Raw genomic sequence first — 13,922 nt, forward strand, 5'->3', positions numbered from 1 at the left:
TCACCTCGCCATGCCCTGCTCTGCCCGTCCCGCCGGGAATGACTCACGGCCGTGCCCGGGGGCGGGGCGGGGCGGGAACCGGCGGCGCGGATTGGCTGCGGCCGGCCGGCCGGAGCAGCGGATTGCTGCCGCGCGGTCTTTTCGGCTGCAGCCACATGCCCCGGCGGCAGCGGAAGTGAGCCTGCGGAGGCGCGCGAGCCGCCTCACCTCCGCGACCCGCGAGCCGCCCACGCGCCGGAAGCGCCGCCCCGACATGGAAACCTGGAGATCCCAAAGTTGAAAACGGGACCGGTAAGGGAGGCTGCCCGCCGGGTCACTGCCCGCGGCCGGCGTGCGCTCGCGGGAGCGGCGGACCCGCCTCGTTTCTGCCGCCCCCCGCGGGCGCTGCGCTGGGGTCGTTCCTCGGCCTCCGGGTCAGCCCTTCCCATTGCCCCGCCGCCCCGACTCAGAGGTGGGAGGCAGGGGAGCTGCCTGCTAGGTGACCTCCTGGTGCGGAGACGGCTGAGCTGCCCCGCTGCTCCGACCGTAGGTAATCGCCGCAGTTTGTGTCCGAGGTGGTCATATGGGGATGTACCATTATACGCGAGTAAAAACATGTATTCTCCCCTCCCGCCCCAGTAAACCTCTCAGAGCTGATAGTTGTCTTCAGGTTTTGCTCATTGTATGTAAGTATGAAACTTAAATTGCAAGCAGCCAAAGAGCTGTTTGTGGACAGGCTGAAGGTTAGTTTCTGACCGATGATGTGACTGGCTCCTTACAAGTGCACTGTTAGCGTTCCTGTGGATTACCTACCTGAGACAGAGACCTAGGATTGGTTTCTCTCTCTTTTTAAAGGCATATTGACTAGTTAGTTTGGAGTCAAACTGGCAAGAAGCATAGGGTAAGTAACAGAAACCAATAGGTAATCCAGTTGTATTAAATCTCTCTCTAAAACTCGCTATTTAAAGCTTCCTATATAAAACTGACTTCATATGGGATGCACATATAAATCTTTGCTTCTGGTACTTTTGCAAATTAAATGCAGTGCTAAATCACTGACATTTTTCTTTATAGTAGCTGTTTCAACACTATTTGATAATGGCAGAAGGAGTTTTACATATTAACATGGGTTAAATCTGTACATAATAATATCACTGATGTTTGAAAACTAGTCTTTTGAAACGCATGTTGTATGAACACTTGTAGGTTTTATTCCTGGATTTCTATATTTAAAGGTAGCAACTTGTTTTAAAATCCACATGTGCACTTTTGTATACTTCTGTGTTTTTCCAGCTTGCAGGTCAGAAACTGACAGGAGTATGGAAGTAGTTGTGCAGCATGGAAAACTACTTGTCAAGGCTGAATCCTAGTGAAAAAGTTAGAGCTTGCTTCAAGCCATAATTTCACCTGGATGAGGATTGTGATTTGGAGAAACTACATATATCAACCCCTTATCAACATTAGCCGTCAGTGTATAGATGGGTGTAGCTAAGTACTATCGCTGTCTTTAGAAGATAGTTGTGTGCACAGGGTTGTTCCCCCATATGACTCCTTGTAGGTAATGCAAACAACCTTACTGAGTAGATTTGTATATATCATCAAAGCACTATTTAAAACTGAAAATTGATGGCATCACAAGGCTTGTTAACTGATAGTTTTTTGAACTCCAGGAGGTGAGAGATGCATATTTGTGGAAGATAGAGCATTCCTACTCAGAATTTCTCCATCTAAAGAGAAAGTTAAGTGCTGTGAAATGACTGATAAAATTCTGCTGAATGTTGATTTGAGTGAACTTGTAGTTGCTGAACATCTGCTTTAAATTGCACTGTAATTATTGGGCAGTTGTGTGTGTTGTAAGTTTATTTGACTATTTTTGCCATCTTTTTCTTTAGTCATCTTTTACTCTTCTTCATCATCTTCAAAGTTTACTGAAGACTTTTCTGAACCTGCTCAGACAGAGACAGAAGCTAGCAAAGCTCTGTTTGTAGAAAGTAATTTGTCTTTTTGTTCTGTTCAGCTTTAGTGTTAATACACAGAGATGTCTGTGCTGGGAAAAACTTTACATTTTCTTTGTGTCTACTATATGTATGTTCCGAAGACTACTTCTGTTCTTCCCCTATGTCCCCTCTCTGGTTCACATCTTCTCCTCATCTTCTTTCTCTTTGAAACTTGGGTGAAGCTCATTTCCAAGAGAACAGACAAAGATCAGTGACAAGTCACTGCAGGGAGAACTGGAAAGCTTTGTTATGTACCAGTGCGTTTGGTACCAAATCCTTTCCTTCTTTTATATCTACCAATATTTACTTAATGAAAGCTTCCTAGATTTTGTGCGCTGGAAAGAAAGTGACAGCTCACATCAACTCTGAAATAACTGTCTTCAATTCCCATCCTTTAATTCCAATTCTCAACAAACCTGTTTATCATCTTTTTGCTTCTCTCTCTTTATGTTTTTTTTTTTTGGCCAACTTCCCTCTTTCTTGAAAGATGGAAGAACATTCTGAGAAGTTTCTAGTCAGGTTTATCAAAAACAGTAAACTATTTGGCTTGAAACTTGTCCTGAACTGGAGATGTCCGTGTCAGATTTTTTTAGTCCATCAGCAGCAATGAGTTACTTTACCATGTGTTGTAGTTCTCACATATCTTTTGCACCCTTGGGCAAAATAACTTGAGTCCTTTTACAAAATGTACTTGCAACCTCATGTAACATTTTATTTTGTAGTGACTTGTACCTATTTACTGCCTGGCAAATAGACATAAACATTAGGTAGTGGCTGACCTGCCTGTTGGGTAGGAAGTTCCTAGAACACTGGGCAGAAGAAAGCAGGAATTGTCACACTGTCCAGAAATAAGCTGTCATTCCCTTGCTTTTCTGAACTCAAAGTCTGAATTTAGAAGTTGACTATTGGGTAGCCCCAGTGTTCAATGGAGCAGAGGGAAATTAATGCCTGGTGGAGCAGTGTTCAGTGTAGACACTCAGCTGATACTGTAGAAAAATTTGTTTCCCTGCCCACAACTGCTAATGTATAACTGCACAGGATAATATACTGGGGTGTTTTCTGTTTCTGGAAAACTCAATAGATGAAGTTTCCAAGGTGACATTTCTAAGGTTTCTCTAAGTGTCAGTAACCCATGAATCCATTCTTTAGTTGTAAACTGCTTCATTGTCTCTTTGGAAAACTGCTGCATACGTTTATATCTACAAGTCTAGGTGTGTACAAAGGAAAAAAGCACTCGGTAAAAGTCTGTTTTTATTGTTGATATCAGGTTTGGGGGTTTTTCCCCTAAAATTTAACAGTTCTAGCACAGTTCCTCTGACTGGAATTGCTTCCCTCTAGTACAAGAACCCTAGGGCTCAAACAACATGCCTGTCTTTCAGCAGGAAGAGTTACTGCCCCACCTGACACTATTTCTAACCCATCTTTTAGCAGTGGATACCTTATATATTTGCTCTTACACAGTAGTCCTGTGTAACATACCCTTCTGTAGTGTTTATCTGTGAGGAATCTGAGGACACAATTACTTCAGCTCAGACTTTTAATTCAACTTCTGTTTGGTTTCTTTTATGTGCTGTAAAACTCATCTTGCTGTCTTAACAAATGGCTAGAGGAACCAATACTACCATGTAGCCAGATGTCTCTCCTAGTCTGAATCCCGGGCTCTGGACAACCACAGTCTGCCAGAAACAGAAATTTCAGCATGAACTTTATGCACTGAGGAATATATATGCAGAACATATGCAAATATTTGGAATAACATTTAATTTTTTTGTAATCAGTTCACCAATCTTCTTAGACACATGAGATGACTGGCAAATATCTAGGCAGTGAATACTGTCTTTTTGGCTGCTTTGTGAATAGTAAGCCTGATACCTTACTGTCTGTTATAATTTCCATTTAAAGGAGAAGGAGCGTTTAAGGATTACTTTACAGTTTTCTCCTTTTTCTCACAAGGAATTGGATTTGCTCTTGCATTTGAGGATCATGAAGATAGCGTTTTGTATAAAAAGAGATTGCACAGCAGAGCTGAAGGGTAAAAACAGTAGCTCCAGCTTGAGAAGTACTTGTGCAACAAACAGACCACTGTTTCTCCCAAACACAATATATGCTGTGTTCTCAAACCTTGCTTTGAGGGTATAGGGAAAACGAAGACTTAATGCTTTGTGTTGAAGACTCTAGCAGAACTTTGTTCTAACAGTCTGGATTCCTGCCCTGTCTGTCACCTCTGTGAACTTGGTAAAATGAATCAGCAGGTCACAGTCATGCTTTACAGTCCTGCTGGTAGCATGGTCTCATGCTTCATTAGAGAAAATAAGAATCTGGCAGTGAGTCTGTTCTGTATAAGCTTTCACAGTATAATACTTGCTTTATAAAAAGAACTTTGATTGCGATGGAGAAGGGGTGGGGGAACTTGGGGGGAAGAGGTGCAACTTCTGTAATGTGAAATTTCTGCGTGGTTCTTTTTTTATGGTGTGAGACTTAATTTGTTCTATTACAGGTGGAAAAGCAAACATGGAATGCTTTAGACGTTAAGTCAACAACTGTAATGATCTTTTATCTGATAAATGAATGGTGAATAAAGTATGTATAGGAGCAAAGTCAACTTTTTTGTGTTTTGCAAAGCATGATTTAGTAACCTGCTGGACTGCACTTCCTGTTGAGATCACTGTTTGTTTTGGTGTTACTGCCATGGGAACCCTTTATAGTAGAGCTTTTTTTTGCTGTTTCTTATATGTAGTAAGATCAAAGAAATGTAGTTTTATTCATGGGTGATTTTTGCCTGCAAGTAGAAGTACGAAAGTGTTGGTGGAGATATAAGAGGAACTACTTCAGTTTTGTTAACAAGGAAACTGAGTAACTGCTTCCTGCATATGCTGTGGTGTTTGGCTTGGGGGTTTTTTTCCCATCAAAATTTGAAAAAAAATATATCATGTGAATAGTTTTCCTGAAACACCTATCTGAATCCACACCCCTAGTTGATTTTTTTTGTCCAACATCCCTTCATATCAGCTTGGCAAATATGGCAAGGCTAAATTAAACTTTTTGAGTTTTTCTTTTTCCTCCTGTGGCAGAAGTATTCCCCAGGTGTCTGACCATAAAATATCATGAAATGCCTGAATAGCAAGTCAAAAAAACTCTTTGAATGCAGGACTATGTGGCTTCTAAGATCAAGTGAAACTTTCTTTGATATGGCATAATTATAAGCCAAGTACCTAACAGTGAGGTGGAAAATTAACTTACTTTGAGTTACAGTATTCTGCCATTAAAATAACAAAGATCTACTTCTGAAATTGTTCCTGGAAAAAAAAGAAATGTGTTTATTTCCCTCTAAGTAAGTAATAGTGAGTAGTGATTGTCAATGAAATTTTATTGGTAAAAGTTGCTTAAAACCACATCTATTTTTTTTACCTCAAGAATTATACTCAACATGTTATGCAAATTAATGGCTTCTTCTGAGCAGATACAGAGTTTACAGATGTAAAGGCATTGATGTAAATATCTATAATGTGTATTTTAAAATTGTTTTACTATCTAACCTAAATAGATATGCGTGTTTCATTTATATATATAACTAATATGTACATGTATGGGATGTATGCATATATATATATATGTTTTATACAGGGGTATATGCACAAAACTCCCTAATACATACTTTTTGCTAATGTGCAGAGTTGGTCAAGTTCTTTTAGGTGCTAGAGACCTGCAAGAAGAGTAGAGCTGTGAAGATGAAAGCTTGTCACACCTGTTTTCTAGAGTCTTAAACTTGGTTAAATGAACAGGGCGAGTGTCAAGGTAGTGAGGAGGCTTCTGTCATGGCATTCCAGATTACACAAGATCTAACTGTAGTCATGTACTGCTCTGTGTGTGTTTCTGTTTTTTTTCATTTTTAAAGTCTTGTTTAACACTTTTTCTTTATGCCTGGTTTTTAGTTTCAGAGCATGCACTCTCCTGCATGGCTAAAGATTGTAAAAAGTGAGTATGTAGGTTTCCAGGTCCACTTCTGAAAACCTAATGGTAAAAGATGCAACTGGGTAAGAGCGCTGATGTCGAAACAAATACACAGAATAGTGTGAAAATGCCTCTGCAGCATTGGGTGATGGATAGAGTTGTATTGGAGGTTTATAGATAGTGTTAGATAGTGTGTATAGACAGTATGTCAGCTGCATTCAAACATAGCTAGTATGATGCTGGACTTTGTGAATAAACATTTGTTTTCTATCCAGCTGAGGTATTTTTATTACCTGTTAGTCTCTTGATGATACTCTGTGTAACAGTGTCTTAAATATTTAGATCCTGAGCTATGTGATATTTTGTTGAAGACATCATAATAAAATAAATTCTTAGTACTTGTGTATTATCATAGGCTACTGCAGCTCCTCGATTTATTCTTCTGCTTGTCCTGCCTGGATCATCTTTCAAATATTTTTTCTTGGATGCAATCAGTTTTTGGCATCCTTTCTGTGCAAAAGGGGCTTTCATACCCAGTCTTCTTAATTCTGGTCAACTTTTCCCTAATTCAAAATGCATATTTAAAAAAAAACCCAACAGGATCAAACTTACCATCAATTTTAATAGACATGTTAAATAATAACAAATATAGAGTGGTTCATGGGATGCTGCTCTTTGCTCAGCAATTAAGCAGGCACAGCATATGAAATTCCTAATGTGTCTTGTTCTCATGGTCTCTTTTTTCCCCTCCTTTTTCATTCTTGCTTTACCTTCCCTTCTTTGAAAGTCCCTAAAGCACATTAGGATGTGCTAGAAATCTGTTGTGCTATGCAGGTGTTTTCCCATCTGTTCCTCAAATAGATCAATAGTTAGGTGACCTTCAAATCAGAAGATTCCTGGTATTTTATAGTAAATCCAAGAATAGCTTTAGCATGGATCTCTTTGCTTCTCCCCTTGGAGTAATGAAGAGCACAGGAGAAAGATCTGCAAAATGATATTGAAGGTTTGATTTTTAAGGGTTTAATCTGAGGCTCACTGTTAATTGTTGCAGCCCATTAATAACAACATTCTCACTGTATAGCCACATTCTTTCAAATTCTGGAGATATCTTGAATGTTGGAAGGACCCTATCAATCTTCTGCAAAGGCTGAGTAACCAGTGTTGTGTCTTGCTGTCTGTGGAAGGAGAAGGAGTAATGCAGTTCACCAGTCTGGTGGTTCAGAAGTCCCCTTTGGGGAAGGAAGGAAAAGCAGCTGAGGCCTGAGTTATCTCTGGTCTCTTGGTGGGACTGAGGAGGTAAAAGAAATGTTGTGGGGGGGAAACATGGAAATGAAAAGTGGCGCTTCTACCTTTTGTTACAGGTTCCTCTTTTACCACATTCCTACCATTGCACCCAGGGGCTTCTTTGTAAAGGGCAGGGAGATCAGAGCAACTAACTTTATTTGAGGGATGTATTTGTGTTGGGTGTGACGACTATTGAATGGTAACTATTAAAATAACTAAAGACTTCCAAGACTTGTCAAGATACTCTTTCTATTGTTTGTGCCCAGCTACTTAGGAGAGAATAGACAAGACAGAACCAGACTAGTCAATGTACAATGATAATATTGAAAGACAGTGGGCAGAAGCTGCAGTGTGAAAAATACTAATTAAACAGATTTTTTCATTCATCTGTGAGGTCCAGTGTTGTTGGACAAGGATGTTGTACCTACATCTGTACAAGACCCCTGGGCAAATACAGTTTTGTGACACCTGTTCTTTGTGAGCAACTGGGTGACCTCCAGACAGCTCTTTGAACTTAAAATAATCTATACATATTAAAGGAAGTACAGGCAAGCTTTAAAAACTACTGCTCTGCCTTATGTTTTAATTAATCTAAGATTTTTTAGGGCTTATCTCTGTTTGTCCTGTAACTGTCAGCAGTAATCTTTTTCTGTGTCATTATACTATTTAACTATTAAAAAACTAATCCTTTGTTCCTCAGAAAATTATTTTTTTTGCTGGCACTGGGAGCTGTGGCACAGTTTATTCAGTGTAGGATCAAACTTCTTAACAAACTTATCCATATTTTACCACATAAGAGAAACTGTAGCTGACAAAAGGTAATTGCATCTGTTTTAGCCTGCAGACTAAACTGGCTATGTACCTCCACATGCATAACCCATTTGCATCCATGGGTTTTTTTTCATAGAATCCCATGTGGGGAGGTATTTATTGTCTGATGGTCTCTGAAATATACTCTATTTGCAGGAATGCAAATTCTGAAATTGATATTCTAAAACTGCAACAAGGCAGGACTTCCACGTTTGCTGATAGGTTTCAGTTAATAGGAGGGGGAAAGTTGGACTTTGATTCTTGGTAATGTTCAATAAACTTAGTTTAAACCTAACTTATTGCATAGCAACTTCTCTGTTAACATATCTGAGCAAACTATTAGATTCTTGAATATGATCATTCGGGGTTTTTAAGATGACTCCTTACTGTTAATACAACCTACTTTTGTCACTGGATTCCAATCTGAACTGAAACAGGATGGTCTCTCACTAATTCTCACTTAGTGGTAACCATTTAAAATTCTTTGCCCTTGAGGTACTATTTAGTCTTGAAAGCAGCATGTAAAAGATGATCTCAATCATAGTTATATCATCTTCTGTACGCAGAGTATTTAAATCCATATTGAGTATTTTAGTAATACCAGTTGGTTTGGGATAGCTTTTGCTGTTAAATGAAAATTAATGGTGGTAGACAGACAGGAACCTTCTTCTGGCAGTATTCCAGCTGACGTATCTACCATTTCTCCCATAGCTCCATTTATGGGGAAAATGGATTCAGTCCTGTTCTCAGGCATGCATTCCTGCTCCAGTGGGTGCTCAGCCAGCTCTGTATCTCTGGGTTCTCCAGCATGGAGCTGACCATGTCTTGCAGAAGACATGGGGATAAATGCAGGCAGCAGCAAAGCAGCAACACACTGCAGCTTTGGGCTTTCTGAATTTCCCAAACTACAGTAGAATTGACTGCTGAAGAAGAAACAGTCACTTCAGAGGCTGATGCTTCTTTACAACTGAAGGATGTCCTGTTACAGGACTCTGGAGGAACATGTGACATGCACTGACTTTTAGATAGCCAAACTCAAAAGCACTGTGCTGTTATTTTATATCCTTATTTTCAGCAAGCACCCACATAGTTTCTCTGTCAGAACAAAGGCTGAGGCTGTGTGTGCATCTGGAATCTCATCTAATTTGGTTTTCAGTGTGCCCCTTAGCTGTGAGCTCAACCTTTTCCATAAGGTGACCAGACATTGTGTATAGAAAGGTTGTCCCCTTTCTGTTTCACAGTAAAATGAAAAACATATTTCAAAACAAATCAGTCTCATTTGCTAATTCAGTTTATTTGAAGCTGCACAAGCATTTACTTAATAATGTTCTCTGTATTTCTAACCAGGGAATATGGAATCCTGCATTTCTGAAGAAATGTGCATTTAGACTGCTGGTTGTGAAGGTGCAAGTAGGCTTGGCCGATGGCTGTCTCTGTAGTCTGCAGAGGGAGTATGTTCTGGGTGGAGCATTTAGACTGCACAGATTTAACTTAATTTGTTTCTAAAGAGGTATTTTTAGCTTTTAAAAAACCTTAAATGTTAAGACACTTGAAAATATGTTAAAAAATTGAAAAAAAAAATTTATTTTCTTACTTGCATTTCAGATTCTGTTTTGGGAATTCTTGAAATGTCAAGGCTATTTCTCTGTGCACTGTAAAAAAAGTACACTCTAAACAAGTGATCCTAAGTTTCTAAGTCTTCTAATTACAACACTAAGAAGATTATTGTTATTTCTTCCCCTTCAGCTCTTTCTAAAGGAGGAGAGAGCCAAAGCATAAAGAAGTAATGCCAGTTTGTAGCTGAAGCAGTAGCAAGAGAGAATGGGTTTAGTGTTGCCTTTGGGGTTTTTTTGGGCGATGGGGGTTTTGTGGGTATTTGGGTTGTTTCTTAGGGTAGTGCAAGCATATTTTAAGTTTAACAGCTTTTTAGAGAGGATGATTTTAAAAACCAAACAAACAACTCCAAACAAAAAACAACCTGTCCCTCCCAACAAAAAAGGCAGCTCTTTTGTGTTGCTTTAGCTTCCTCTTTCTCTTCAGAGAACATCCTGGCCAACATTTTGTTATAATTGAGTGTGACTTGACGAGAGCGTTTAGTTGTTTTGTGGTATGTGTATGTGTGTTCATGAGGTACAGTATTCTTATGGGGGAGCTCTGGATTCCAGATAAGACCCCTGTAAATGCCCATCTTCAGTGGAGGCAAACTTTTATTAACCTGTTATCTTAGACAAAAGTGTAGCTGATAGAGAACTTTAAATCTTTAAAGTTATGTTTATTTTGCATGTCTTCTGGTAGGCTTCAGGTTAGCACTTATAGCATGTGAACTTCTTGAGTCCTTAGGTTGATGATGATGTCACGAAGATCACAGTAGGCTTGTATTTCGTCTTGCAGATATGAAAGAAATAATTTTATGTCCCTCAGTCCATCCCTGCAGTTGCAACAGTAGCTTAATGGCTGCCGAAGTATCGCTTTCCTCTAAATAGACCACGATCTGCAGGCAAGCTTTGTAATTCCTCAGGGGTGTCTAATGACTGTAAAGGCACTGATTCTTTAAATTATAAAATAACTGAAAATGTGGTATTCCCTGCATCTTACCACACGTTCTTCATTAAATAAGTGGTATATGAATAATCTGTTCCTTCGTTTTGGACAGAAACAAGTTGAAAGTTGAGCTGTTTACATCCTTGTACATACAGCAATAGTAGTACAATTTCTCACATTACATGGCAAACTTAATAATAAAACTGTATCACAACATCTAATCAACTTTGGCATTGTGCTGTTGTTGCCAGAACTAAGATTCGTACCAGAAATTGTCAGCTTTAGCTCAGTTTCCATTTGTGGTAAAAGCTAAACTGTAGGTGAGCTGTCTGCTTCACAGTGACCATCCCTCACACAGTGTCTACCCAGAAAGCTGGGAATGCTCCTCATGCTGCTGGAGCGGTGGCTGGGGATGTGGGGATGGGTTCCTCTCTGCGCGTTGGGCATGAGCCTGCATACCCTGCTGTGGCCACAATTCTGTGGTCCTTCATCTGTCTGATTTAAGAGCAATGTTTCCTAAAGGTTTAAAGAGCTGGAATGATACATTTTAAATTTACTGTGTTATATGAACGCATAAGTTATGGTGCTTCATGTCTGTTTTTCATCTCAAACTTCAAGTGGCTGTTACTCAGTTAAATTTGTTGATGTGTTGATATATTATGTGAATACCTGGCCTTCACTCTGCGCTGTTTTTTTTTTTTATATTCTCTCGTATTTCCTCTGCATTAAGAATTGGTCATCTGTCCTTTTAATTTTTTCACCATGAAACCCTTTACTTATCACTTATGGTCATTGCTTTTGCTAACTGTGCTGTTTCCATTTCCCCCAAAAAATAAGCTGATATGAGTCCACTATCAGAGTGCAGTCTCAAATATACTGAGAAATATTAGACTAAATGCTTAGTTGTTACCTTTATTCCTAAATAAATGTAAATGTGGGGTTTGTTTATTTCTTGATCTCCTGTATTTTGCCAAGTCATATGCTTTAAATCACTTGGTCCTGACAGCTGGATTAAATGTCCTTTGACTTAAAGTCTTCTGGCCTCACTCACTGTGGTTTCAGAGCTTCAAACCTAAGGAAGGGATGCAAAGAATCTGCTTCTTCCCTTGTCTGATGCTTGTAGAGCAAGCTGGGCTGGGGAGACAAGTCACCAGAAAAATACTTGCTTTTGGCTAAAGCTAGCTCTACCTGCTGGCTCAACTCTGTGAACAGGCTGGTGTGAACACTGTTAATTATGTAGATACAATAGGAAGGTGAGTGGACCCCAAAATGCTGTCCTGATGTCAGCTTACTCAGGTGCTTAATCTTTTGCTTTAACTGTAGATTGCAGATTATAAAGGCAGCAGTAAGATCACTCATGCAGTGTTATTCTTGAAGCTGACTATAGTTATCTTGCTCTGTACACAGATGGGCTTGGGCCACGAGGAAGGGTTTGGTGCCCCCTGCTTAAAATGCAAGGATAAGTGTGAAGGATTTGAGCTTCATTACTGGAGGTAAGTGACACCAGATGTATCCAATACTGTGACTCAGCACTCTAGACCTAAGTACATGTATGCAAATGTCTAAGTGACTGCTTTTGTTCTCTCTTTTGATTAAACTATTGAGATACTTTTAAAAAGCTGACAAGGTTTAGGGCCAAAGCTTCTCAGATGCATTACAACAGAGTGTTTAAGTGTCTAATCACTTGTGAACGTACATTTCATCTACACTGAAAAAAAAAAGTGGTAGTACTTCTACTGAAGCATTTGCTTTAGCTGACTAAACATGTGAAGTAGGTTTGTAAAAACATAGCTATCCTTACTGTAAGAGAATTGACAGGGAAGAAGTGTGTTTTATCTCAGTGATAAAATGCATTCTCAACTCCTGACCAAATAGATAAGCTTTGATCTGAGACTCAAGGTAAAATTATTTTGAAAATATGTTGAAACTTTGTATACAGCTACAAATGACTTAAAAGGGGGAAGAGGTGGCACAATAGTACTCAGCCTTGGATAATGCACTGTTACTGTACAGTGAATTGATGATAGCAGTAAATAGTCTGTGTTATGGTGTGTGCCATTTGGGCAGAAACTTTGTATGCCATTAAGACCTTTCTTGTTTTATTGGAAGAACATCTAGGTATGTATATTAATGCATATATATGTAGCTGACCCAGTTCACTCATTGTACTGGGTATGCTTTAAGATGTAGCTTAGTGATTCTGATTTTTAAAAAAAGTCCTTCTGAAAGGGAAAACACCTGAAAAGGACATAAAACCAGATAATTGTTAGTAGCACTAGCACATGCTAACAGTAAAAATTATTACATATTGTCAACACTGTTTAGCTAGAGCCATAACTGTATCTGCAGTAGAGTTTTATTTTGTGGGGTTTTTTGAAGGTAGGCTTTGTATCCCAGTCATGGCGGCATCAGGTGCTAATAAGGCCTGGGAAATTTTGTCGTTGCCCAAATATTTGACTGCATATGAGACTCTGTTTAGAAAATAAACAGGCAAACAAAAACAAAACACAGCAAAAGCTTGCTATAAGTTGATAAGAATATAGCTTGTTGATTGTGTATCTGTAATATGTAGCTATAGAAATAACTTACAAATAATGATATCGAGCAAGAAGTGGTAATGCACTAATAAGTAAATGTGATCATCTAAAGATAAAAGACACAATTTATGGAATGACTTTTTCAATATGCACTGAGTCACTGAAGGAACTTGTGTAGAAGTACTAGTAAAATAAAACAGAACACACTTAATGTGTGGAGGTAATGCAATAAAAGAGAATTAAAAAATGCAAGAGTAAATAGTGTTTATCTATGGTTAGATGAGAAATGTATTGCTTTCTACTTGAAAGCTCTTTGTTCACAGTCACCATGATAGATGGGGAAATCACAAGTGTGGGAGGAAAAAGATTAGTCCAGTGAACTTTTTTTTCTCCCTTTTTTTTATTTCTTTTGCTTAGCTCTCAGTGTTAGACTTTGTATTTAAAAGGGAAGAATTTGGTGTAAAAAGAAATAAAATGGCTGAAGTGATTTAGTCACATATTAGTATGATTGCCAAGTTAGGAAGCGTCTGCTTTTCTTTATATGTGTTTCACTGTCTTCCTGTGGTTAGGCCTCATTGTGCCAGGTCCTAAATTCATAGCTCATCAGAACACTGCCTCTCCTAGAAAGGAAGAGCTTGTAGACAGCAGTGGACTAAAGAGCAGGTAAGGAAAAAGATGTAAAAACAGTGACAATTTAAGTAAGATTTCATTTGGAACTTGAATCTATATAGGATAGACCAGATAAATAAGGTGACTGGAAGCATTCTGAGAAGCTTCATCTATGAGTCAGACAAATGTGGCACATACCTCTGAAACAGCTGAA

General features: G+C 39.1%; 1 protein-coding gene across 1 annotated transcript in view; it reads left to right on the forward strand.

Annotated features, from left to right (window-relative positions):
* Window positions 1–859: 859 nt before the first annotated feature.
* The window catches only part of TES (testin LIM domain protein), a 28,469-nt gene continuing 15,406 nt past the window's right edge, over window positions 860–13,922 (forward strand). The window contains exons 1-2 of the mRNA XM_008932478.3: window positions 860–880; window positions 11,970–12,055. Of these exons, the coding sequence (XP_008930726.1) occupies window positions 11,970–12,055 (86 nt within the window). The 5' untranslated portion in view covers window positions 860–880. The remainder of the gene's footprint in view (window positions 881–11,969; window positions 12,056–13,922) is intronic.

Source organism: Manacus vitellinus, unplaced genomic scaffold (assembly GCF_001715985.3).
Source record: "Manacus vitellinus isolate BGI_N305 unplaced genomic scaffold, ASM171598v3 scaffold_5_pilon, whole genome shotgun sequence".
Taxonomy (NCBI): domain Eukaryota; kingdom Metazoa; phylum Chordata; class Aves; order Passeriformes; family Pipridae; genus Manacus; species Manacus vitellinus.